This window comes from Centruroides sculpturatus, unplaced genomic scaffold (assembly GCF_000671375.1).
Source record: "Centruroides sculpturatus isolate CEXI.00-Female unplaced genomic scaffold, Cexi_2.0 scaffold368, whole genome shotgun sequence".
In the NCBI taxonomy this organism is placed as follows: Eukaryota; Metazoa; Arthropoda; class Arachnida; order Scorpiones; family Buthidae; genus Centruroides; species Centruroides sculpturatus.
This window is the reverse complement of record NW_019385149.1, coordinates 131,475-159,461: the sequence shown is the minus strand read 5'-3', so window position 1 is coordinate 159,461 and position 27,987 is coordinate 131,475. Positions and strand designations below refer to the sequence as shown.

General features: G+C 30.5%; 1 protein-coding gene across 1 annotated transcript in view; it reads left to right on the top strand.

Moving 5' to 3' along the window:
• The window catches only part of LOC111635459 (ras-related protein Rab-21-like), a 34,993-nt gene extending 7,121 nt beyond the window's left edge, over window positions 1-27,872 (top strand). The window contains exons 2-6 of the mRNA XM_023380420.1: window positions 19,880-19,939; window positions 20,034-20,141; window positions 20,231-20,349; window positions 27,202-27,290; window positions 27,361-27,872. Coding sequence (XP_023236188.1) covers window positions 19,880-19,939; window positions 20,034-20,141; window positions 20,231-20,349; window positions 27,202-27,290; window positions 27,361-27,494 — 510 coding nt within the window. The 3' untranslated portion in view covers window positions 27,495-27,872. The remainder of the gene's footprint in view (window positions 1-19,879; window positions 19,940-20,033; window positions 20,142-20,230; window positions 20,350-27,201; window positions 27,291-27,360) is intronic.
• The last annotated feature ends 115 nt before the right edge of the window (window positions 27,873-27,987 follow it).

The following is a 27,987-nucleotide window of genomic DNA, read 5'->3' as shown; positions in this document are numbered from 1 at the left end:
ATATTGTAACCTAATGCAACGCAGATCTAATATAGCTTGCAGTATTTATTGCTAAACAAATGCAAAATTAAACTGAACAATATAACAAGAAAAATCAATGCCAAATACAAAAGCCTAATACAACGTATCTTAGATGGAATAGATTACATAGTGCACACTTCATTTCAAATACATTACGTTCAAATTATTTTGAAGTGATGATCTGGAATCTTGTCATTCCAGAACATACCTAGTGCAAGTAGATCAAGGCTGTTTTAAAGTTTTTGGAGATCTTATTCTTTCATAACATCTGCTAAATCTCCTATGTTTTACAGTAACTGAAACTTCAGCATCTGTCTTTTGATGAACTTTTTACATTACTAGTCTGCATCAAATGTTTCTTCATTAATGAAGAAACATTTCCAATTGCTTTTGCTAAGACTAAATAAATTTTTACTAAATAAAGATATAAATAACAGTTGAAATTTATTGGTGTATTTAAACAATAATGACTTATAAATCAGAGAAAGATACTTACAATAAAAATATGTAAAGATTCTGCAATGGCTAACAAAAGCTTCAGTTAGAAAGAAAAAATTGTGTATACTGAACTGTATAGATTTTGTTCCATTCTTTCAGAAAAAGATAATTGAAAATATTGAGATGCAACTCATCAAATTCAACAATAAACAATTTACATCAACAGATGAATCTCAATGAGATTTTGGGATAATCAGAACTATGAAATTACGAATAGATATCTTTTGTTTTCTTGAATGTTTTACAGTCTAATTGACAGTGATATACTTGTTTTAATGAAAGTATATCAGGCCTTGAAAGATATGGAAAAAAATTGAAATATATGGAATTGCTGGAGATTGATAGTTGTGGACTTATAAATTATACATTGAAAAATGCTATTGTTTCAACTGAATGGAATTTCAGAGATTATAAAAAAAAAAGCTCTTAAATATTTTAAGAACGTTTCAACTTCAAGCACTGTATACATTCTACTCACAATCACAGTTGAAGACAATCACACAAATAATAGTAAGAACCTGTTATCTGCAAGAAAAGTTAATCTTTCCTGGTTTTCCTATTTGTACTTAGTTGAAAAAAATTAAAGTTAAGAGTATAAATGTACTGAAATTTTATGACAATTGTACATCAGTGAAGAAGCAACTTATTTTAAAGTTGAAATTAAGCTGGTATTTTTATAATTATCATTAGTCTATCATAAGCTGGTATTTTTATAATTACAGAAATACAAGTTATGCAAGTAATGCAGACCATAGACTTTTATGTAAATCAAATTTGTAAATTACCTGTGGTGTGCCATCATTGGAAGCGGTGGAAGCGCCGCTTCCCTTGTATTTTCTAAAAAATAAATACATATTGTGCGATTATTTTCATATAATTAAAATTAATATTTTATTATAACTGCATTATGTATCTTATTACAAATTTTTATACTACATGTGAAAAAAAAACAATAAGATTGCTATTGTATATTTGAATATCAGTGGCGGAATGGAAGCGCTGTATTCTCAGCTTCCAAACAGCCAGATTATGCTTATTTACACATGTACTTTACAGAGCACCAACCTCACCTGGTTTAGTTGGTGGAAGCTACACACGTATAACGCTTCCAATTCTATCCAGGACCGGTTCTGGGCTGTTAGCCGCTTGCCTGCTAGATATTTGGCTGTCCTCGCCCGATTATGTGAATCGTGAGTAGATTTATAACTTAACCCAATCGATAAGAATTTACTGGTATGTTTTTATGATAGTTCTGTAGAGTTGACAGGAGTTTTAAAAAAACCCATTAAAATATTTAATATTTTTATTCCGCTCTCCCATCTTATATTACTTATGGATTTCAATGTTAAACCAGTGATATTACGATTTCGTATGTCCCATCTTTAAGGGGATGTAGAAAAAACGTGTACAATTCTTGTACAATGTTAAAAAAATTAACTGTTACTTTGGTAGCAACATTTACAACTAAATTTAATGAATGAGAGATATGCAAAGGTACAGAAAAAGCTCAAGAATTTATTTTTCTTAAATTTACAATTTATGTATCAGTTGTCATTAAAATTTGTTTTTCCACTTTTTTCCTGAGACTACAAATATTCGAGTACAAAGTAACTGGTTTTGACTTATTTCTATTTAAGTAGTTAAATAATTAAGCGATTAGGGACTTGGGGACAAATAAAACCCTAATGAAAGAGTTGGAATTTTACTTAAACAAAAGCTTAACCGAACCAATCTATAGCCGAGTACAATGGGGATTGATTTCTTCGTAATATTAGATTTTAATAAAGACAGTAATTTNGAAAATTAAAGGTCAGTATTTGCATAACAGAAGGTCTATTTAACCTTTCTCACTACTTTTTATCTTTTGGCTTTTCTCTCCTTTCCCCAAATTTGGGACTATAATCTTTGAGTCCCAACTCTAGCTTTATTTAGTATTCCTTCCTCATTCACATGTTTCCAAGTATTTGAAAATATTTCCTTTCCAGTCAAAAATAAAATATGTATAAACTTTGTGAAACTTCTTTTTTGAGTTTATGCCATTGAAATAAATAAATAAAAATTTGTTAGTTTTGTTTACACATTTATTGGGCCGCATTGGAACTTGTCTTGGAGCGCACGGTTGGACACTCCTGGTTTAAATAAATTAGGTGAGAAATGATACTTGATTAATGAAAAAAGAAAAACAAGAAGAATTTACTGAGACAATCACATTGTGGTATTTATTTTCAAAATATTCTTACCTTTCTTCATTCTTTGCTGATCTAACGCAGTGGTATGTTTTCCACTTTTTGGATCATACAACATGTGCTTTATTTGATGTTTGGATGAAAATGTAATTCACATTCCTGGAAAGAAACATTGTTAATCCTGTGAATGTTTACAGTCACTAATGTTAATTTAAGCATTTTCTAATTGTTTGCACTTTCTGAACTTTCATGTTCGTAAATAAAAATACAGTGAAATTCTGTTAATCTGGCATTGTTGTTGGGAATGATGTGGTGCCGGTTTGTTGAATATCCTGCCTTATTGTACAGTTGAAGTTTTTCTAGTTTTTTTTTATTTATACCCTGGATACAATTTCAGATATCTTCACATATAAAATTGTACAAATCCACCTTTTATGATTAACATGCCATTTAAATTTTTTCCAGTCTATTCCTATACTTGGTGGGCTTGAAGCAAGAACACTTCCTACTTTGTGCTTTCTACACTTTTATCTATATATATATATATATATATATAAAAATGGACATGTGTGTCCCTATATTTCACTTTTCAGCCAAAACTACACATTGCACATGAACATAAACAGAACAGATCTAAAGTAACATTGTCTTTAAAACACATTAACAGATCTTTTTAATTATTGGGTGCTAGTTTTTCCTGTTATGAGTCAAGAACTCTAGTTGAGATGAAAACATTTATTTCATTGGGTTGCGCTTGCCAGTGCACCCTATGATAATACTTAATAGAATGCACAAGGGACCACAAAATCATAGTATCCCATTCATATCTTAGCTGTGTACTAGTATACTTAAGTAAAGTTAACTGTTCTCTTCAAAATTGAATCTTACCTTCCTGCTCTGAAAGTTTTTCTGAAATTGTTTTAAAATGTCAGCAGGGTTTATATTTTTGGTAAGACTCATCCGTTACTCCAGAAAACTTCTGATATGCAAGTTTTAGAATATCACTTCATTTATATTACTTATCCTCCTGAACACCTCAATATTATCAAGAGATTTAACAAGAATATTGTGTTTTTGTAAAAAGGCACGTCATTAAGTCGTCTTTGATGATTGCAAAGCAGAACACTTTATGGTAGGTATCACTATTAATTATAATCAGGCATATGCAAACACTGTTCTTGTGTATTTCACATGAGTAGTTTGATCTGAAGTTCTTCAAGAGTAACACAAATTAACTTTTCCTTCAGTTCAGCATATGACTCCATGCTTGCTTCTACTATATTCATAAGGAAAGTATTATCCAAGTGCTGTTGTTGATTCTTTGGATTTTCTCTTTTACTGACTAGCTTGCATAAATATGAAGAGCATCCCAGTAATAATGAACAGCCCCTATTAGGAATCAACAAGTAACAGTTTAAATCAGGGGTGTTCAACCTTTGTTTCTCTGGGCCACATTGGAACTTGCCTTGGGCTGCATGTGGCCCACAGGTTGGACACTCCTGGTTTAAATAAATTAGGTGAGAAATGATACTTGATTAATGAAAAAAGAAAAACAAGAAGAATTTACTGAGACAATCACATTGTGGTNACACTACAGAAGGCCACTATATTGAATACATGCCACATTGTTAGGAAATTCCTGAATACAGACACTGACACACTTATTTAGTTTTAGTTTTGTTTTGGTTGCTATGCCTTGACTCTGGTCCGGCATAGTACACAGCCATCGGTATCAACCGAGTATAACCCACTAAACTCAACACATAATAATAAAAACAGGCGTGTAGCCACACTGGTACATACAAAATATTCTTCAATTATATGAATATACTTTTAAAGAAAATTATGATTAAATATAGTTTTGCAAATAAACGTACCTAAAAATATAAAATATTCTTTACTTTTTAAATCTTAAGACAATGCACTTAGTCAAATATCTCCCTACAAGTGGCTAATGGATGGAATCGAAGACGGTTGCGGAGCGTGCATAAACGCGACTGCCAAATCCCCAGGGTGTCGATACCGGTCAATGTCAAATACCTCTTTTGTCGCATCATTAGTATATCTCAAAGGACGTGACAGGGCTGTTGTACATTTTAAACGTTTCTCACCATAGCTGTAAAAATCTAAATATGTTAAACTTAATAGTCATTTATTTTCTAATTCGTTTTAGGATCAGGTGTTGTCCACGGAAATTTCCAAAATTTACAACTTTTCGGTCACTCTTGTTGAACTGGAAAAATTACTGTCTTTATTACATCTAATACAGTATTTCGAAGAAATCAGTTCCCACTGTACTTGGCTATAGATTGGTTCGGTTAAGCTTTTGTTTAAGTAATATTCCAGCTCTTTCATCAGGGTTTTGTTTACGTCCCATATTCCCTAATTGCTTAATTATTTAACTACTTCTTAAGTAGAAATAAGTCGAAACCAGTTACCTTTGTACTCGGATATTTGTAGTCTCGGAAAAAAGGTGAAAAGACAAATTTTTATGACAAATGGATACATAAATCGTAAATTTAAGAAAAATAAATTCTAGAACTTTTTCTGTACCTCGTGCATCCCTCTCATTCCTTAAATTTAGTTGTAAATGACGCTGTCGAAGTAACGGTTAATTTTTTAACGTTATACAAGAATTATACACGTTTTTTTTTCTACATCCCCTTAAAGATGGGATATACGAAATCGTAATATCACTGGTTTAACATTGAAATCCTGAGTAATATAAAATCGGAGAGCGGAATAAATATATCAAATATTTTAATGGATTTTTTAAACTCCTGTCAACTATACGGAACTATTGTAAAAACATACCAGTAAATTCTTATCTGTTGGGTTAAGTTATAAATCTACTCGTTATTCACCTAATCGGCCAAATATCTAGCGGGCGGGCGGCTAACAGCCCAGAACCAGTCCTGGATAGAATTGGAAACGTTATATGTGTAGCATCAACCCAAGGTCGTAGGCTTCCACTGGCTAAACCGGGTGAGGTTGGTGCTCTGTAAAGCGCATGCGCAAATCTGGCTTTTTGGAATCTGACAATACAGAGATTCCACTCCGCCACTAATATTCGAATATACAATAGCAATCTTATTTTTNTTATTGTAACTTTATTATAATTATGTATATATGCTCTCCGCCGTCTAGCGCTACGCTACGGAGAGTTTAGGCGAACTATCGTCTGTACAGTATGTAAATTAGCTACCGTAAGTCTAATACAGTACTGTAATTTTATACATTTCGTGTGAAAGAAACATTCCTTATTCAACGGCGATTAAAATCTAATCTATATATATAAAAATGAATGTATGTCTGTGTGTGTGTCCTATGTCCTTCATGCATTACCACACCGTTTATCCGATTGCCGTGAAACTTTGGGAAGTTGTTTAATATACTCCAGCGAAGGTTTGTGGCATAGTACGATTGCCATGAAACTTTGGAAAGTTTTTAATACCCTCCCGCAAAGTACATTTATCCTACGATAGATGGCGCGCGTTTACACGAGCGTTCGAGCACTGTGTGTTCGATCGATTTCAAATTGTGAAGACCATTTCCCCCTTTCAAAAAATATCTCTATATATGCATTTGTTATTTACGATATTTGTAATAATTTTTGTTTAATCACTTTATTTCAACTTTTTTTTGCTAATTATGTATTCGCTAGAACTTCGTTAAAACCTTAACTGTACCCCGAACAACAACCGAAGTTGTAGGAAGAAATTCGCATATTTTACCGATCTAGGTATCCCCCTTTTCCAAATTTTAATATTGACTCAAAATAATTTAAAAAGACAAATTACAATAAAACGGTTTATTATCCAACTATCAGAAATTTCACAACACTCCAAAGAAGAGAGGAAGAAGCAATTAAATAATGAAAATTATAAAGGATTTTAAAAAATACATAAAAATGAGGAATATCGCACTTCTGACAATCGCTGCGAGTGTGTGGGGATATAGTTGTCCATGCGAGAATCCGTGCTTCTCACATGGACAACTATATGTGGCCAGCTCACGCGTCGGAAAATCTTCTGATTTATTCGTGTACGCACCAGACGGAAAAACAAAAAATATCATGTATCCATAAGCACTCCAATAAATAAATAGAATTGAAATGACACTTTGAAATGTTTTCCCAATGAAAATGAATAATAATAATAAGTTTCAAGAAAAATGATAAAATGTAAATTTAATTTTATCATAACGAGTTTGCTTGAATTTTGTTTCTTCTGAGATCACAGCAATGCGCGATGGGTAAGCTAGTTTTTTATAAAATACAAGGGAAGTGGTGCTTCCACTGCTTCTAATGACGGCGCGCCACTGTGTACGATCATACACTTCTCCAATGTCCAATAGAGCTAAGTCATCTGTACCTGTTCTTTCTTAATTTAGGTTACTTAAGTTATTCCTATGCAAGTCCCTAGTCCCTAACTGTAACTGACTTAGAATTGGCATGCACGTTATTCTTCGCATTGTAAAATGGCATTGTGCATGCGTCAGGAACTTCTGTTCGAACAAACCCGACCTGCCGTCCAGGTCAGTGATTTTGAAAAGGTGGCAACACTAATTAGAACTTAGTTCAAATCTTCTTGTTAAATCTGCATACCTATGAAGAGGTAAAAAATGTTTGTTTCAGTCAATTAAAGTGTTGCTGAAAAGAGTAATTAAGGTGTTGTTTAAGCCAAAATTAATTTCAGCTTACATAGAGGTGTTTTTTATACATTTTATTATTGTCATACAATTATAAAAGCTAATGGAATGTTTTCTTTAATTTGAAATTGTTACATAGCTCCAAAAATATTTGATTGTTAGCATGTTTAAATTCACAAAAATTATTTTTGGGCATTGGTATGTTCCACAAAGTTTATCCATGTTTTTTTATGCATTTGAAAAAGGTATGAGCAAATGCAATCACAAAACTTTCCAAAAGTAATTCTTTTTGAGTATATATTTTTAACACTGTCCTTAGTTTTAAAAATATATGATCTTAATCATTAATTTTTTAAAAATGAATAATTAGATAATAATATATGGATTTTTTAATTAGTTGTATGAATTTGAAATGGATATAATAATAACAAATTTGTTTGAAGTATAATTTAATTTTCTTATTTTCATAATTCATTCATATATAAAATATGGACTGAGTTTATTTTATTTTGATTTCTATAGTAAGAGTTAGCACTTTATATGTGCAAATTTTTAAAACATTTATGAAGTGAGATCTACAATTACTTTGTGAAATATAATCCAGAAAGTAATACTACAAACCAATATTACAGTATTTGTACATGTAATTCTTATCTATAACTGAAGTACTTTTGTATAGCACTACCAATAGATGAAACTGGTTTTTATATATTATAATAAGCACAATGATCTAAAAAAGTTTTATTTTATTCTTTTTAATATATTCTAGATTGATATGTAGGAAGCAATAATTTATAGATACTAATTTATAAAGGAATTGAGATTAAGATTGTCATATATTTTTTACTAGAAATCAGATTGTGTGTGATATATGTATGGCTAACATTATAGGATAAAAATTCTGCTTAAGTAATTTATATAATTTTATCTATTAATTTTGTAATATATTAATTTAGAATTTATACAGTTTAATATCTGTAAGTTATCTGATTAAATTATAATAGCAGATAATGATTATCTGACAAGCTTGATTTTTGATTTCTGCTACAATTTTAACTTTAAAGCTAATGAAATTTATTGTTAAATAATATATATAGATATTGTCAAATCATTTAAAATAATGTAAGCTTATTAAGCTTATGTTAATAAGGTTCTTAAAAACTTGAGACATTTAAATCTGTTTCTAGTAAGTATAAATGTGAATAATGAAAAATAATAATCAAAAATATTGTGAATACTAGCTAGATTCATGGATACAGAGCTTAAGTTAGAAAAAATAAAATGAGGCCTGGATTATGAAAGTGAAAAAATTTTCTCTTAATATTTTTAGATAAAATGATGATAAAAATATTTTCTTATGTTAATAATTATATAGATATTTGTAAGAATGAGACTTCTATTAACATAAACAGAACAGATCTAAAGTAACATTGTCTTTAAAACACATTAACAGATCTTTTTAATTATTGGGTGCTAGTTTTTCCTGTTATGAGTCAAGAACTCTAGTTGAGATGAAAACATTTATTTCATTGGGTTGCGCTTGCCAGTGCACCCTATGATAATACTTAATAGAATGCACAAGGGACCACAAAATCATAGTATCCCATTCATATCTTAGCTGTGTACTAGTATACTTAAGTAAAGTTAACTGTTCTCTTCAAAATTGAATCTTACCTTCCTGCTCTGAAAGTTTTTCTGAAATTGTTTTAAAATGTCAGCAGGGTTTATATTTTTGGTAAGACTCATCCGTTACTCCAGAAAACTTCTGATATGCAAGTTTTAGAATATCACTTCATTTATATTACTTATCCTCCTGAACACCTCAATATTATCAAGAGATTTAACAAGAATATTGTGTTTTTGTAAAAAGGCACGTCATTAAGTCGTCTTTGATGATTGCAAAGCAGAACACTTTATGGTAGGTATCACTATTAATTATAATCAGGCATATGCAAACACTGTTCTTGTGTATTTCACATGAGTAGTTTGATCTGAAGTTCTTCAAGAGTAACACAAATTAACTTTTCCTTCAGTTCAGCATATGACTCCATGCTTGCTTCTACTATATTCATAAGGAAAGTATTATCCAAGTGCTGTTGTTGATTCTTTGGATTTTCTCTTTTACTGACTAGCTTGCATAAATATGAAGAGCATCCCAGTAATAATGAACAGCCCCTATTAGGAATCAACAAGTAACAGTTTAAATCAGGGGTGTTCAACCTTTGTTTCTCTGGGCCACATTGGAAGTCTTGGAGTTTTGGGCCACAAGTATATATATANATGTCATCGAAAAGAAAACGTGTTGTATTATCATTAAAAGACAAATTAAAGTATTTGTTTCGATTATCCGGATTTTTCCTTATCCGGACTACCTTCATCCCCAATTAGTCCGGATAATCGAGGTTCTACTGTATTAGAACTTTATCACGAAAAATGATATTTTAAAAAATTACTTCTACAGACACTTTCAATTTTTACCTAGAAATAGATTAATTTATTATAAAAGAGACAAACAAAAATTTATTTGAAAAACACAAATATTTGTTTTATTTGGGTCTCTAATTAATAAAAAGCGACAAAACACCGTTTTAAAGTGCATTTTTATTCAACTAATATACAGTAGAGCGTCGTTTATCCGAAAGAATTCCAGTCGGCCTAAAGTATAATTTTTATTTGTTTTTATATTTTTCAATGTATATATTTCATTTGTAAAACAAATAAATCATTTTTAATGATACAATAGCCACGATTATTATTTTAAAAAGTTTACGTTAGGCTTAACATTGACGAAAATTCAACGCGAAGCGACGCACAACGGAGAAAAATTTCAACACGGGATAGGTTAATATATTTTTTCGTACATAATCGGTTATCCGAAAAATAAGTTATCCAAACAACCCCAGTCCCCAATTGATTCGGATAAATGACACTCTACTGTATTTATGAATAATATGTAGCCCAAAAAGTAGCCAAAGTGCCAAATGATATTTTTTATGTCAAACAAAAGAAAACATAGCGAAATTTGGCGCAATGTAGCCAAATCTTGCAATGTTGGAAGGAATATTAAATAAAGCTGGAATTGGGACTCAAGGATTATAGACCCAAATGTGGGGAAAGGAGAGAAAGGACAAAAGATAAAGGTTGGAAAATTAAAGGTCAGTATTTGCATAACAGAAGGTCTATTTAACCTTTCTCACTACTTTTTATCTTTTGGCTTTTCTCTCCTTTCCCCAAATTTGGGACTATAATCTTTGAGTCCCAACTCTAGCTTTATTTAGTATTCCTTCCTCATTCACATGTTTCCAAGTATTTGAAAATATTTCCTTTCCAGTCAAAAATAAAATATGTATAAACTTTGTGAAACTTCTTTTTTGAGTTTATGCCATTGAAATAAATAAATAAAAATTTGTTAGTTTTGTTTACACATTTATTGGGCCGCATTGGAACTTGTCTTGGAGCGCACGGTTGGACACTCCTGGTTTAAATAAATTAGGTGAGAAATGATACTTGATTAATGAAAAAAGAAAAACAAGAAGAATTTACTGAGACAATCACATTGTGGTATTTATTTTCAAAATATTCTTACCTTTCTTCATTCTTTGCTGATCTAACGCAGTGGTATGTTTTCCACTTTTTGGATCATACAACATGTGCTTTATTTGATGTTTGGATGAAAATGTAATTCACATTCCTGGAAAGAAACATTGTTAATCCTGTGAATGTTTACAGTCACTAATGTTAATTTAAGCATTTTCTAATTGTTTGCACTTTCTGAACTTTCATGTTCGTAAATAAAAATACAGTGAAATTCTGTTAATCTGGCATTGTTGTTGGGAATGATGTGGTGCCGGTTTGTTGAATATCCTGCCTTATTGTACAGTTGAAGTTTTTCTAGTTTTTTTTTATTTATACCCTGGATACAATTTCAGATATCTTCACATATAAAATTGTACAAATCCACCTTTTATGATTAACATGCCATTTAAATTTTTTCCAGTCTATTCCTATACTTGGTGGGCTTGAAGCAAGAACACTTCCTACTTTGTGCTTTCTACACTTTTATCTATATATATATATATATAAAAATGGACATGTGTGTCCCTATATTTCACTTTTCAGCCAAAACTACACATCGCACATGAATGGTGTTTGTATGTGGTAGTAGCCCCAAGTCTCCATTCGTGCACTATGGTGGTTGCATCTCGATAGCTATAAGGGTGCGGGAGATATGGGCTTGAAAGTGGAAGATTTTCTATTTCAATTTTAAAAATTTTCGAATTCATATTCGAATTTAAATTCAAATTGGTTCGATTATAGAACGATTGTAAACATTCCAGAAAATTTATCAAATTGAAAATAGTTAGTTTGACTGGACGTAAAAATTCTCTAATTAGTTTGGAAACGGGGGACCTAATTCTTGCATTCTGTGAAAATGGGTAAGATTGGCTATAATGTAATTATCTTAATCTTCACTATTGTTACTTTTTGCCCACAAATAAAAACCCAGCGAAGCGAGTCCTTGCAGCTAGTTTTGTATAAATACAGATGTACAGTAGCTTAATTATCAAAGTACAGGTACATGAACAATAATATACTGTAGCTGTTTCTGTGATAATTATTGATTCTAAGTGTACTAAATTAATATATTTATTTTGAAGAAAAAAAATAAATATAAACATGGCCGACGGTATTACATTAAACAAGTATTGTTAAACGTTGCAATTTTATATTTTTTATATTTAATTAAATGTAATACCGTCGGCCATGTTTATATTTATTATTTTTCTTCAAAATGAATTTTATGTGAAAATGGCAATAGCACCAGAGGACATTTTTTACCATATTTGCATTTTATTGCGGAGGCAGTAGCCTCTAAAGAAAGGTCGCCTCCGTGTTTGTAAATTTGTGGACTGTCAACTGGAGTGAACGACGGATGAACAAATGGAAACAAAGTATTGTTAAACGTTGCAATTTTATATTTTTTATATTTAATATATATTTATTATACAACTAGTAGCTGGGGACGCTCTCTAGTGGGCGTTCTAGCAGCAGTGGTGTCATTCTACGGTATAAATAATAGGAATTTATTATTTATATGAATTTTATTACAAATAAAGATGATAATATATACTGTACTGTTAATAAATAAATTATACTGTTTTAAATTAGTAGTATATATTTTATTTATATAATAGCTGAAAATCATCACTAGGGACACCCCCTGGTGCACATTCTAGGCATACTGTGACAGATATACAAACAGTGGCATCAATGGCTTATATAAGTAGATTAAAGGAAATGTCTGTAGACACTTGATTTCTACCCTCCTTTTAATAATTATACCCACATTAAAAACTCTACAAATAATTCAACAATAAGATAAAACAAAACTAAAATATTTAAAAAAAAATAATAATAATAATAATGTATACATAAATAGTTTTAGTTACAACTTCTTACTAATATACATTATTTTTACAATTAAAAAATAATAGTAGTGATGATAAAAAGAAAAGGATTCAATGAGAATATTTCTACATGAGCTAACTAGTTTTATCTAGCAAATGATGTCATCTTGGTCTTCCTGTTTTCATGATGTTTATATTGGAAGTTATCGATGACAATAGTAAAGCAATGTGTAACTTTCACATTGATGAACTTTCACAAATATGTCTCTAATATCACTTGCTTAGACAACTGTTCCTTATTTGTGTAAAAATTATTCAACACAATATGAAGGTTTATCACTTCTGATGCATTGTAATGTCTGCTATTCTCTGCAAATTCAACAAATTTTGTAATGAATTCAGTTGCTTGTTGCCATATGTACTGTTGTTTTCCATTTGGTTCATCCTCATCTTTGTTTTCTATGGCTGTGTACACACTAGGCGTTTTTAAACGCTCGTTAAAGACTCGTCGAACGCGCGTTAGCTCGGCGTTCGATGAGTGTTTAGCGAAGCGTGCGCACTGGCTTGGTTTGGAAATGGATGTGGAAGTGATTGCTTGTGTGTGGCTCCTCTATCGTCGCTATAAAAGACGACGGCAGAGGCAAAGAGAATTTTGGGTGCACCCAATATTATGAGATAGACTGACGCATGAAATGTTTGCGACGTTGTATCCAAAACTAAGACAAAATAAATTCAAGTTTTTTAATTATTTTAGAATGTCTATAAAATCATTTGACGACTTACTCCATATTATAAAAGTAGATATTACCCAAAAGCGCGCAATCGAATATACAGCAAAATGGCAGCGTAAATCTAGAAGCGCCCGTAAAGCGCCGGGAAAACGCGCGATCGCATGTACGGTAACATGGCAGCACATATATCTCAAAGCACTCGGCTAACGCCCGCAAAATGCACGTTTTAACAAAAATCTATAAATGCACGTTTAACGCGCGCTTGGCCAAAAGTGCGCGTTTGAGTGTGTATGGCTACATAGAACTCTTGGTTCTTCAAAACGCGCGCGTTGAAAAACGCCTAGTGTGTACAGGCTCTATATCTTGTGGCTTTTGTGGATTAACAATACTTTCAATGATTGCAGCATCTGTCATAGTTTCCACAACTGATTCTTCTAAGTCCATGGTTAGCCATTCTTAAATTTAATTTTCTGAAAGATTCTGCTTTGGGATGCTTTCTAAATGTTGCTAACATAGATACACATCCAAATGATCACCTTAAATACTCTGGCTATAAATCTGCCAATTTTAATAATTTAATACTAATTAATTCGCTACTAGAGGTAGACATTATGCACCATCTCTTATCTAAATTAATAATTATAAAGTTTAAATAATTTATTAACTAATTTAGAATCATCTGGAAGAAAAGAACTGGCCTGGGGCAGGACATAAACCTGCAACCTCTGCTTGCTAGTTGTGTGTGTCAAGCAGAGGTTTGTTCTGCCCAGGCCAGTTCTTTTCTTCCAGGTGATTCTAAATTATTTAATAAATTATTAAAAAATTATAATTATTAATTTAGATAAGAGATGGTGCATAATGTCTACCTCTAGTAGCAAATTACTTAGTATTAAATTGCTGTGTGGATGGTTGTTCTCTCAATCATAATGTTAATGTCCAGGAAGTGAGCCTCTGTAGGATGTGCCTGGTCTATTTCTATAGTTAAGCCGTATGGGTTGTCATTGATATCATCAACTAGTGCAGTAATGTTCGGCTTGTCTTTCCATAGGATTAGAATATCATCAATATACCGCTTATATACTAGGATGTTGGGGAGATATTTTGGGAGAAATTCTAATTCCAGTTTNTAAGTCGAATTTACTTGTCTCCGAATCTACTTGTCACTAGGCTAAACCATAAATTACTATTCCCAGTTCTGTATTTTATTTATTAATGCATTTTTAATAATATATGGTTAATAAGAATCTATTTTAAGCTTACAAACAAATAAATTTTAGTTTTTAATAGAGTACAGAAAAAAGTAATCTAAATTTACAAAGGCATGTACTGTACTGTAAATACAGTACATACTTGTAAATGTGTATATTTTAATATGATTTTATGTGCTTTAAACGCTTTTCTAGTGATATTACGACTTCAATATTTGTGGCAGACGGACGTAAAGTCAAATAAAATAACTTAAACTTGATTTTTATTTTTTTGTATACTTTTTTGACAAACGACATAATCGGGAACGACGTAACTCGAAACGACGTAAGTCGAGGTATACCTGTAATTTAGAGTATTTAAGGCAATCATTTGGATGTGTGTGTGTGTATGTATATATTTATTTATTTATCAGGCTTTGGGTTCTTTAATTGTACTGTACCATTTGAAAATCTGGTACAGACTTTAAAAAAACAAGGAGTGCTTTATTTATGAAGGTCTTCATTATGATCCTATGCTAGTACAGTAGAGCGTTGTTTATCTGAATCCATTGGGGACTGGGGTTGTTCAGATAACTTATTTTTCGGATAATCGATTATGTACGAAAAAATATATTAACCTATACCACGTTGAAATTTTTCTCTATTGCATGTTGCTTCACGTTGAATTTTCGTCAATGTTAAGCCTAATGTAAACTTTTTAAAATAGTAATCGTGGCTATCGTATCGTTAAAAATTATTTCTTTATTTTGTAAAAACAAAATAAATATATTGAAAAATATAAAAACAAAAAAAAACTTATACAGTAGAGCCTCGATTATCCAACTCAATTGGGGACTGGGGTTGGTCGGATAATTGAAAAGTCGGATAACCGAAAAGTATGAAAAAATCCATTATTAATGTAATATATTATTATATCCCATGTAATTTGTATATTAGTATATCGCTATTAACCTACTTTGTGTTGAATTTTCATCGATGTTAAGCCTAACAAATATTTTTTAAAATAATAATCATCGCTATTGTATCGTTAAAAATTAGAAAATTAAGCCTCGTTTAAATACTGGCTCCCTTTCATGGTCGATCCAGTGTTGCCAGCTAAAACACATAAAAATAATATTAAAGTAGCCAAGACATAGCCAAATATTGTAGCGCCACATCACTAGCGGACATTTGAAATTTGCCTACTAGGACGGTCAGTTAACCGGGGGTCGGATAATTGAGGCTCTACTGTACTTTGGAAGTTAATCTAATATCAAAAAATGTTTGATTCAGCTGACTGGAACGCTTTTGGTTAACTGGTGTTTCAGTTGATTGGGTTCCGGATAAACGGCACCCCTCTGTAGTTAAAATTACATTTTGTATACTAAAAATAAGAAGTCCATTTTTTAGTTTCAGGATTAAGTGTCATCTACAAATACTAGTATTGCCATCATTAATGAGATCTTGAGTCATATTTTTATATTAATTAGTAAAACAGTACAGTAAGGTAGAATTTTTCTCTCTAATTTGACTGTGAACCATAAAAACATTTACCATTACCTCATACAAAAGCAGAGGTAGAAGTAATTGTAAATGGTATGTAAGCACAAATTTGAAAGTATTTATAGTGATAGTTAAGTGTAAGCCTATTTAACTGTGAGCACCTAATACAGACTTATTTTAGGATGCCTTAACCATACTAAAGAATCTCTTATAAACTTAACATTTTGTCTAGTTAAAATCCTATCATTTTTTTTTTATCTTGTTAGATGTGAAAATATATATTGGCCTTAAGTCTTTCTTCAGGCAAACTATTTATTAATTACAGATGTATTTCTTTTCAAGTTTTCTATTTTTAATTTTCAATATTTTTCCTTGTCTATTTTCTACTCAAATACTTTTATAAAGAGTACTGAAATCTATCGGTAATAGTTATATGATAAATTACTGATTTTATTAAGAAGTGCGCACAGCAATTTATGGTCTTCCCTGTTAGTCTTAATTTTTCTGGTGTTAGACTAAAAAGTTTGTATCAAATTATTTCATTTGAGCATATTCTGATGTATATAAATGAATATTGTTCATTTAGTAAAATACAATTGCTCAATTTTATTTTACATTTCAAAGATTCATTTATAATTTCTCCTGTCACACAGATATGTAGAATCCTAAGCACAAAAACTGCAGGATTTACAATTACTTCTCAAAGTATTTACATTACCTTACATAATTATTTTAATTTATTCTGTTTTAAATTTTAATTGATTTTTAGATCTGATGTGTGTATCTAAATAGCTCCATTTTCATTAAAATTATCTAGTGGAATGAAGTTGTGATTTATTTAAATATGCAATTTTATGGAATTTTTTATTTATCGGAAACAAAGCATTTTACACGAAGAAAGTTAATAATCTTTGATCAAACTTTGTAGAATATTATAAAATTATATTTTGTAATATAAATGAAAAAGTAATTCTAATATCAGTTGAAGTATATATATATTTTTTTTTTTTTCAGAAAAAATAAATATCATAAATACTTAAATTGATAAATTTTCAGAAATTGATAAAACAAATTGATAACATTTTATTATTTTAATAATAGAATTTTATCATATGAATATCCTTGTAATTTGATTTTTCTTTATCTTGAAATAATTAGTTTTTTTATTATTATTAATTAATAAATACATTTAAAATCAAACAAATCTAAATGTTTTTCAGTTAAACATAAAAATAAACATATATAAAAAAATTTCCCTAATTAAAATCAAGACAAAAATATTAATTTTTTCTGTTTCATTGATCTTTAAGTGTAAGCGTGTGTGTGTGTGTATAAATATAAAAGAAAAATATTTTTTACATTAATAGACATTTAGTTTTATTCTAATAAAAAAAAGAATGGATTTCACTTTATATTTTGGAATCCCAGTATTGTGTGTTTTGACTAATTTTAAATATTTATAAAGTCCAAGACAAGTCCAAGTCGTATAGGGCAAAGACATGGGCAATTATGATAACCCAAGAGAGAAAGATGGAGGTGGCAGAGATGAAAATGTTTGAGATGGATGTGTGGAGTGTCAAGGAAGGATATAATGAGGAACACTTTTATAGAGGCTCTGTTAGTGGGTCCCTTGAGCAGGAAGATGCAAGTTTGCAGGTTGAGGTGGTTTGGCCACATAAAGCATAGAAGTGAAGATTATGTGGAAATAGGGTCTGTAAACTGGTAGAGGAGGACCAAGGCTGTGTTGGAAAGATAAGGTAGAGGAAGATCTGAATCAAAGGCGACTTAAGAGAGAAATCCTTGATAGGAAGAAATGGAAGAAATATATTAGTGAAGGAAACATTGACCTCATATTAACATGGGAAGATAAAGTCCAAGACAATTAATAATAAAAAACTGATTTTAAAAATTTTATTTATAAACTTGTTATTATTTGATTATATTAAAAATTGTGTATTTGAAAGAATCTCAATCTTTTATTATATTTATAAAAACTCTCAAAATATATATTAATTTATTAACCTGTGGAATTATTGCAGAAAGAAATAAGTCTGCATAATTTAAGTCTTGGTTATATCCATTTATATGCAAAGCACAAATTTATAAAGTACTAGCTACAAGGATCCGCTTCGCTGGGTTTTTATTTGTTCGTACATTTGTATGTAATATAGTTGTTTTTCTAAGTAATCTAGAATCTAGCTGCAAGGACCCGCTTTGCTGGGTTTTTAAAAAGTAACGATAGTGAAGATTAAGATAAGTACATTATAGCCATTCTTACCCATTTTCACAGAATGCAAGAATTTGGTCCCTCCTTTCCAGACTAATTAGAGACCTGGTTTCTATTCTATTTCTGAACGTCTCCTGTTCAAGTCAAGTCAAACGAACTATTATCATCATTTCTGGAATGTTTACAATCGTTCTATAATCGAACCAATATTCGAATTTTATGTTCGAATTAAATTCAAACAAAACATTCGAAATAGAAAGCCACTTTCAACCACTTTCAGCCTCATATCTCCCGCACCCTTATAGCTATCGAGACGCAACCATCCCTATGCACGAATGGAGACTTGGGGCTACTACCACATACAAACACCATTCACGTGCGATGTGTAGTTTTGGAAAAGTGAAAAGTGAAAAATAGTTGGAAAAGTGAAATATAGGGACATACATGTCCATTTTTATATATATATATAATTATTATTGTGATGTACAGTAAAACATACTTTACTTTTTTAGACAATGAAATTAATGCACACTTGCATATTGCTATATTTTATTATACTTCTCAAATATTAAATTAAAAGTGTTTTCAATCGAAAACACTTAATTTAGTAAATTTTATTTGCTGGATTGTTAAAGGTGTATTTTTTATATTTAGTTATCCAGTACATTCATTTTATAAGTATACTTCTCAAAACTTCAATAAGCATTGTTAACTATTATAGCAATAAATTTACTGGTTTTGCATGAATGTTACTACTAACTTATTTAAAATTTGATTAAATATCTAATTTTATATTTAATTTTGTTTATGTATTATTTACTTTATAGTTTATATTAAATAAATGGATCTGTATAATGAACTAAATGATTTTTAAAAAATTATTTTAGATGTGTGTAAATCTTCACACACGAATCCTTAAATTAATTTTAAACAATAACAAATTTATTTTTTTGTTTTAAGGTAATACATTTATAAATGCAATTACTTCAATTTAACTTCTGGTTTAGAATAGAATTCAGTAGAATTGTATTGTAAATTTCAAAGTGATAAAAACAAATAAAAATAAATTTATATATAATTTTTGTCATTATAAAATAGTGTGTATAAAAAGAATTGTTTACATAATTATAATTCCTACATCACATTTTTGTGATTAGTTGTAACTTATTGGATAATAGGTTTAGTAAGGTTTGATATTTGTAGAACTTATTAACATTTTGACCAGTAAATATATTCTCCAATCAGCATTAAAAAGATAATTTCATTTAATGATTAAATGAAAAAATATATTTTTTTTTCTATCAAATGAATAATCAACTCCTCTTTGAGATTATACCTAGCATTCTGTCTCTCATACATGTTTAATTTTTTATGAAAATTTTGGAAATTTCCAGTTTTGCTAAATTTTAAGTTTCTGTAATTATTTTTTAATTCAAAAATTAAAATATTTTTACATTTCTTTCTCCAGGCTTCTTTTCTTAATAAGAAACTTACTATTGCTGGAAAGCGTGTTGATTTAGCCATATGGGTATGTATTGAATCGTTTATTAACATGTGCAAATTTAGTAAGTAAAATTAGAAAGTTACGAAATAAATTTCATGCATATAAATTAATTTTTTAGGATACTGCTGGCCAAGAAAGATTTCATGCTCTTGGCCCTATATATTATAGAGATAGCAATGGAGCTATTCTTGTATATGACATTACAGACGAAGATTCATTCCAGAAGGTAAAATAATAGCTTTTAAATTAATTTCTGTCAAACATGCACGATTTTCATTTAATTACATTTAACCAATGATTTATATTTATTTATAGGTAAAAAATTGGGTCAAAGAACTCAAGAAAATGTTAGGAACTGGAGTGTGTATATGTATAGCTGGGAATAAAGTAGATTTAGAAAAACAGAGGGTCGTAACTGTAGAAGAAGCAGAACAGTGAGTCAACTTAAAACTATTAAAATTTAGAAATTGTGGAATTCATAAAACATAAAATGTATTTAATTATCCAGATTTGTTTTTTAAAATAATAATTTTTGAATAATTTATAAATTATATGTAAGAATTAGCAATGTCAATTATATATAATCATTTTAATTGGACATTTCCATCTATAAATTTAGAAAATTAACTTACTGTTTTTTATATGAATCATGTTCTTAAAAATGTTTTATTTTTATGATTCTACTTAGCAATTTCTTGGATAAATTGAATTACTAAATTATTTTATTTTTCTCATGTTTCTTATATCGTATTTTCAGAGGTTTGAAAGTATAGTTCAGAAAACGTATTGTAGTCTTATTAGATGAGTCAGTAATGTCAGTTTGATTTTAAAAAAATTTTGTTAAAAGTAGTAGCAAATTATTTTGGCTATCATAATTAAGAAATGAGTAGTCTTGAATATTATAATTTTGTGTCATCAATATTTATTATTAAATACAGCATATCTAAATTAGGGTCTGATTTCTAAATGGACACAGTAGGCCTAGGCCTAGAGAGGCAGATTTTGAGGGTAGCAAAATTGGTGGATGTATAAAGATAAGAATGTCACAAAAAAGTGACAAAACAGTTCTGTGTAGCATGCACAGAAGCTAATCAAAGGTGACTGAATGACTAATAATTTGGATTGTACGAAGATATGAATTTGCTCCAGTGCTCTGCTAGGTTATCCATGCTGGGCTTGCTGCAGCATATATGAGCATGGATTTTTTATCCAGATGGAAATTTCACCATGTCCACATCATGTGAAAAGTCTCACACCTTTCACACAATCTGTCTCTGTAAACATAGCAATGATAATTAAGATAATTTCATTTTTAAGTTAAAAAAAGTTTTATTATTATCATCATTTATCACCATAATAAGAGTTGACTGATAAATAAGGTCTATAATATATAGTTCTGTAAAGTTCATACAGGGAAATGATTACCACTATTTAGTAGCCAACACAATGAACTGAGACTGTGTGAAGTCTGTTGTGTTGCATTGTTATATAATACTGTAGTGAAATTCAAACATAAACTCATCTTTCTCATAATGTACAAAGCAGTAATATGTGATTGAATTCTTAACACTGGAAAGTTGCACATCTATTGAAATTTATGAGTTTATCTGAAAAGGATTGCAAATTGTTTACAGCAATGGCAAGAAACATTATTTGTGGAGTAAGATTAGAAAGTTTTTTCTTTGTACGATAATACAAACTACACTGCAGTAAAGAAACAGCAAAGATGCTTAAACCTGAAGTTATAGGTTATTTTGTACTCTTCTTACTGCACAGATCATCAGACTTCTGATTATTTCCAAAATTAAAGGTGGTGCTGAAAAGTCAATACTTTACATTATATACGAAGTTCAAGCTGCAGTATGGGAATGGATTGAGAAAAACATCTCTAAACGATGGTTATGCTGAGAAATGTATATGTATGATATGAATCTTCTCTGTGTTTTTTCCATGTTTATATGGGTTCAGCATTCTCATCTTTAATCTGTCTTCTCCATGTCTCTCTATCTAGGGCCTACTCTCTCCTCCATCCCTCTCTCCCAAATCCTCTGCCAACTTGGCTCTCCATCTCAGCTTCAATCTTCCCCGCTTCCTCCTCCATATCACTTCCAACATAGTCCTCATTTCTTCTCTCCACAAGTTTAAACCATCTTATCTATTTTCCTGCATCATTTTACTTTTAGGACCTTGACTGTTCCTCTTACGTAATCATTCCTAATTCTGTCCATCACACCACACATCCATCTCAGCATTCTCTACTGTCTCCATATTCTTTTTCTGGGCTCTTGTAATTGTCCATGTCTCAGCACTGTACATCATTGCAGGTCTTACCACTGTTTTGTATAATTTTTCTTTCATTTTGCAGCTTATTTTTTTTCTTATCACAGCACATCACTCTTCTTTCTCCAGCCATCTAATCTGAACTCTATGCTGATTTTTGCATTCATTTCTCCATCACTTGCTGCATATGATCCAAGATACTTATATTTGGAAGCTGTTATTAACTCTTCACCTTGGAGATGTATATAACTCTATAATTCTCATCACCTCCACCAGATGCCTGTCTGCAGCATACTCCATGGTACCATGTTCTTCACATCTTCCACCAATATATCATCACCAAATCAACCAGAAACAGGATAAGGATTGAGCCTTGGTGCAGTCCAACTCTCACAGTGAATCCCTCCATCATACCTACACTACTCTTTGCTTGAGCCATTGCTTTCTTATACATATCCTTTACAAATGTTACTTTTCTGGTATTTCCTTTACCTTCATACATCTCCATACCTCCTGCCTAGGCGCTAGGAAATTCAATCCCGGCCCTTATTTCTAATCCTGGGATTTCGGGATTATACTTAGTCAATCTCAGGATCCCGGGATTATTTCAGTATTGAGGGTTAATAAAAAATAAGAAAATCTTACAGAAATTAGCTCTTTAATCAACAAATCAAAATTTAGACAAAAATCAACATAATTAAAATTTAGACAAAAATCAACATATTTTACGGTATACACCTAGCTAATCTATTCACTCTAACTAATCAGACTTAGTCAAACTAACCAGACTTAAAATCACTCAGTCTTATGTTAAAGTTATTCTTTTTCAAGCATCACTGAGATTCTAAATTTACATAAATTGGAAAAAGCTTTATGTAACAAACTATGCAAATAAACATTGAAAATTAACAAAAATCTCTCTTAACATTGACTAAATAGACTACTTTCATATAACAACCAAGTAAGTAGGTAGTAAAGTAAGTTTCTTAGCAAAAAGTATTTAAAAATAATAATATTAATATTAATCAATCACATTTTTCTTAAATATGAAGAAAACTAATCTAATAGGAGCGTTCTAATTTCAATTGCAAAAATATGATCTGAGAAATAACAACGCATCCAGTGACTCATCAAGTCTGATTCTCAATTTGTTGCACGTATATGCAGCTGCTGAGAAAGCGTGTTCAGGTTTGATGGAAGTTGGAAGAATCGTTAGTAAATACTTATAAGTCTGCTCTAGGTTATAGCTCCAAGTAGAATTTTAAGACTCATACAGGTTCGTTTCTTTCTTAACAACTTTGGAAAAATCATTTTCATTTAATGCTTCAGGAGACATCATTTTCATGCCTGTTTTCTATTTCCAGATGAAGCTTTTCTTTGAGCATCAAATCACTTTTTTCTGTATTTGTAGGCTCAACTTGCATATTTCATTTTTCCTCTTCATCATTTTTTTTTACCATTTAATCGCTCAATTAATGAAACAATATGGTTTTTTATCAGGACTTTGCTCGGACTTGAAAATGTAAGCTTTATTTCATCATTGTCAATCAAATTGACACTATGTGGATTTTGTAGGTAGCATAAAACTCCACTCAACTCACTTCTTCGGCAATCTTTCATGTGCTTTTGTAAATGTATCTTGAATTTAAAAGCCAAATCAGAGCTACTGTCATTTAACTGCTTAAAAAGAAACTTAAGGGCAGTGTCAGCTGTGCATAAATTTGCATCAGTGCAACTGAGTGCTTCTACAGTTAAATTTACTGGAACCAAGACTTTAATGATTTCATCGATGAGTTTGAAATCGGATTCTTCCAATTGCACTGGATAATTCAAATCTATAATTACTTTTCTGACACTAACGTTCAAAAAAGCAAAACGTTCAAGCATATTGTAGAGGCTGTTCCATCTCCACCGGGTTTGCTGTACAGATCTCTTCTAGTCATAAGCCCACCCTACACGGAAACTACAAACATTACAAAAAAGGATGTAGTCATTTGAAAAGAATGGATCATTTAAAATTATGGGAAAAAGATGTTGAACGTGATGGAACTATTTTTGATAAATATCATTTGATTGATTCTTGGACATATGACCACTTTGTTGAAACGAGACAAAATTATCACAAAAAAAAAAAAGAATAAAAAAATCAATAAATAATAATAAATAAATGAATGAGTGAATAAATAAATACATTAAGTATTTATGAATTAAAAAAAAATGGAAAAAAGTATACACAACAAGAGAATCGAACTCGAGCACGCAAGCGTACAAGTCAGGAGCGTTACCACTCACTCCACAGCACGCTCAAGCATGAGTACACGTAACTTATATATAAAGTACTAAAGAAAACTTTAAGTTTGCTTTTCTTGATTATATTTGAGTGTTGCACTTTAGTATTTTACAGGTAGTACTTTGGTGTAGAGGTAGTAAACATGGTGTACTACGTCTACACCAAAGATTCTCAAAATCCATTTCCCCAAAGCCATAGTGTCTCCTTGTGAGTAATAAAGCCAAAATCTTGTCATGTAAAAACTTAATTGTAAACAAAAAAAATTATTACAATACATGATTACAGTATTATAATAGTCAATTATAATACAGTAGGATTAAAACAGCCAGTAAATTATAACAGTAGGGAAAGTAAACCGTAGTAATTTAAATTATGACGACAATCTAGTTTGTGCATGAATGTGAATTGTTCCATGTTTTCCATATCCAAATTCCCATATCTAACAATTTCTTAAACAAAATAGGAACAAGAAAGTCTTATTAATGGCTTTATCAACATATTGTAATCTATAAATTAACTTCGAAATTTTAAAATTGGCATAACTTTTCTTTGACAAATGGAAGTAGCAATGCCTAGTAGCTAATGAGAATTGGCTGTTGGTATCACATGTTTTGGCAGGATAAATTCATCAGTGAAACAGGATAGTAAATACAGTACACTCTTAAAAGACATGTTCCTCAAAGACTTGATAATGGTTGAAAAGTTCTGTTGGGATGTATCATTTTATATTTTGAATGAAAAAGATTTAAGACCCTGTACATGTGGATGAATTATGCTGTTTTTGCATCTTGGATTTTCAATAACTCAAAAACTTCATTTTTTGATTTTATGCCTTTGATGACCTTTGCTCAAGACCACAAGAACTACAAAATATCAGATTCAGCCAAATCCAGGACTCATTTATCGTAAGGTTTCCTTTTGTAATTCATTATTCTTGCTGTATGTCCAAGCTTGCCAAGAAACATTGCTGAGCCTAAGGAAAAAATTACATGGGTCCCAAGTAAATAATTTATTTTGACTTTATTTTATAAAAAGTAATATATCCATAAAAAACAAACAATAATTATTGTTAAGCATTTTATGTAACAATAGTGCTTTAGTAGTAATTACTCGGCTAGTCCGTTGCTCTGGTTAATCCGACCATGGTCGGAGTCGAGAAACTTGTCCCAACTCGTCGGTAATTCACCATCCGTGGCGTTTTTCTGTGTTCGTTACAGTATATGTTTTACATTGTGTGTACGTGTACAGATTGGTGTGTTTTCAACATGTCAGGAGTGAAACGTAAACACGTTACTCTTTCATTAAATGAAAAATTAGCGGTGCTACAAAGACTGGACAAAGGGGAAGATTGTTTATTTTACTTTTTTCTGATAATCCGACCTTTTTTGCATTCCAACCATACCCCCAGTCCCAAAGGTGACGGATTAGAGGGGTTCTACTGTATAGTCAATGCGGAGAAAGAGGAGATGAGTCAGCCTGAGCTGAAAGACTATTGGATGAAAGGAGACATGGGACCTTGGGAGTTGACATGTGAATATGATCTCTTTCAGCTTGTTTTTACCTTTCTAAAATGTTTTTATATCATCTTTACCATAATTTTATTGTTTTATCTTTTTTACAATATTTTATTACTTATTTTCAATTCTAATGTTGTTCAGATTAATCACACATTGTCTTTTATCTCTTTCATCTGACATACAGTATATCCTTTTGGCTCAGGCTAACTCTTTTGCTGCATGGACTATAGCATATAAAAATCCAAATTGTGAGTTGATGATGATTGGGCCTCTGAAAATCCTGGGCATGGGAAATTTTATCTGATAATTCCCTCTCATTGGCCCTGATGATGTCAGATATTGCCTTGCAAGTGAACTTTGTTCATTTGTTCATTTGCCAGTCATGATCATGTATTTTAAGGATAATCACTAACACAAGCTTCTTGGAAATGACACTCAAGCAAACAGCAGACTGAAAAATTAATGTGCTTTATTAAATAAGTTTATAAATCATCATCTCAGACCTTTGTCTATTATATAAATATGAAACTGCATAAGCAGGGATAATGCTTCCAGTTTGGCATAACTTTTGTTAAAGAACTTCAAAAGGTAAAGTAAAACTATTTTAAAATATTTGTTTAAAAAGTATTTTTTGCAAATTAAATGTATACTCCTTTCTAATGGTAAAAACAATTAAAACAACTTTAATAATTGTAAAATTAAAAATTATTTTAACAGAAAATTGATCATGGATGATGAGTCAAGAAATATTTTATTAGTAATTCTATTCTTTAGTGAATAGTATTTAATTATCAGGCATAGTTAAAAAAATATACCATAATTTTCTCCACATAGTCTGCACCTGCTTTCACATTGACTTTAATACTTGGATAATTGCAGATTAATGAAGAAAATTTTTTGAATATGCAGCTCACTTCTTTAATAAAATTTCTTATGAAATTATATTTAGTATTTTGTCTTCATAGTTTACAGTAATAATTTTTGTATGTTTTTGACAGCTGAGATTAATTTCTTTATTGAAATATATATTATTAGAATTTTACTTTAGAATTGTTATGTTTGAAGTATTATTCATAAATAAGTTATTTATATAACTTATAGATACTGTAACTATTAATATGATTTGTGAATATAGTTATTGTTAATATAACAATATTTTTAAACATTTACAAATTGTCCTTTTTTTTTTTCTTTTCAAGATATGCATCTTCTGTTGGTGCTAAGCATTTTTTGACATCAGCCAAATTGAACAGAGGCATTGAAGAACTGTTTCTTGATCTTAGTACCAGTAAGATTTCATTTTGTTGAATATAAAAATCTTTTATTAATAACTGATGTGTTTTTTTTTAAATTAACAGGGATGATAGAAGTTGCCGAGAGTAATGACGAGCATCGACTGAGTAGTCTGGGACGTGGAAACAATCAGCGAAGAAATGTAGTTGTTGTCGAAGAAGATCCACAGCAGCAGAAAAGTGGATGTTGTGGAGGTTGATAGGTTATCTATGTAAGTTGCAGCATTATGGCTATTGTAGCAAGTTTCATGGACCATGTAAATGAGAAGGAATATACTTGTTTATATAATGATATAAAAAAATCAGCTCACAGAAATTTGTCAAGTTATATTTTATGTGATACTTGTTATGTATTACAAGTTTTGTAAAAAAAAAAAAAAGTGAAAAAAAGCTAAACAATCTTTATTAACAATGTTCAGTAGGAAAATTGTTCCAGTTTAATCACTTTCCCATTAAAAATATTTATGCTATTGTAAAGACCAACAAAAATGCACATCTGCAAGTCAGATGCATGAGAATATAAAAATTTTTCCTTGTAATTTAAAAATATATAAATAAACTTTATTATAATGCAGTCAGCATTTTATTTTGATAGCTTTAATTCAGATGACATATTCCTATTTCTTTTCAAGGCATAACATTGTTGAATACATCTTTTGTGCCATGTTGCAAAGTTTATTGCTTGAAGAATGT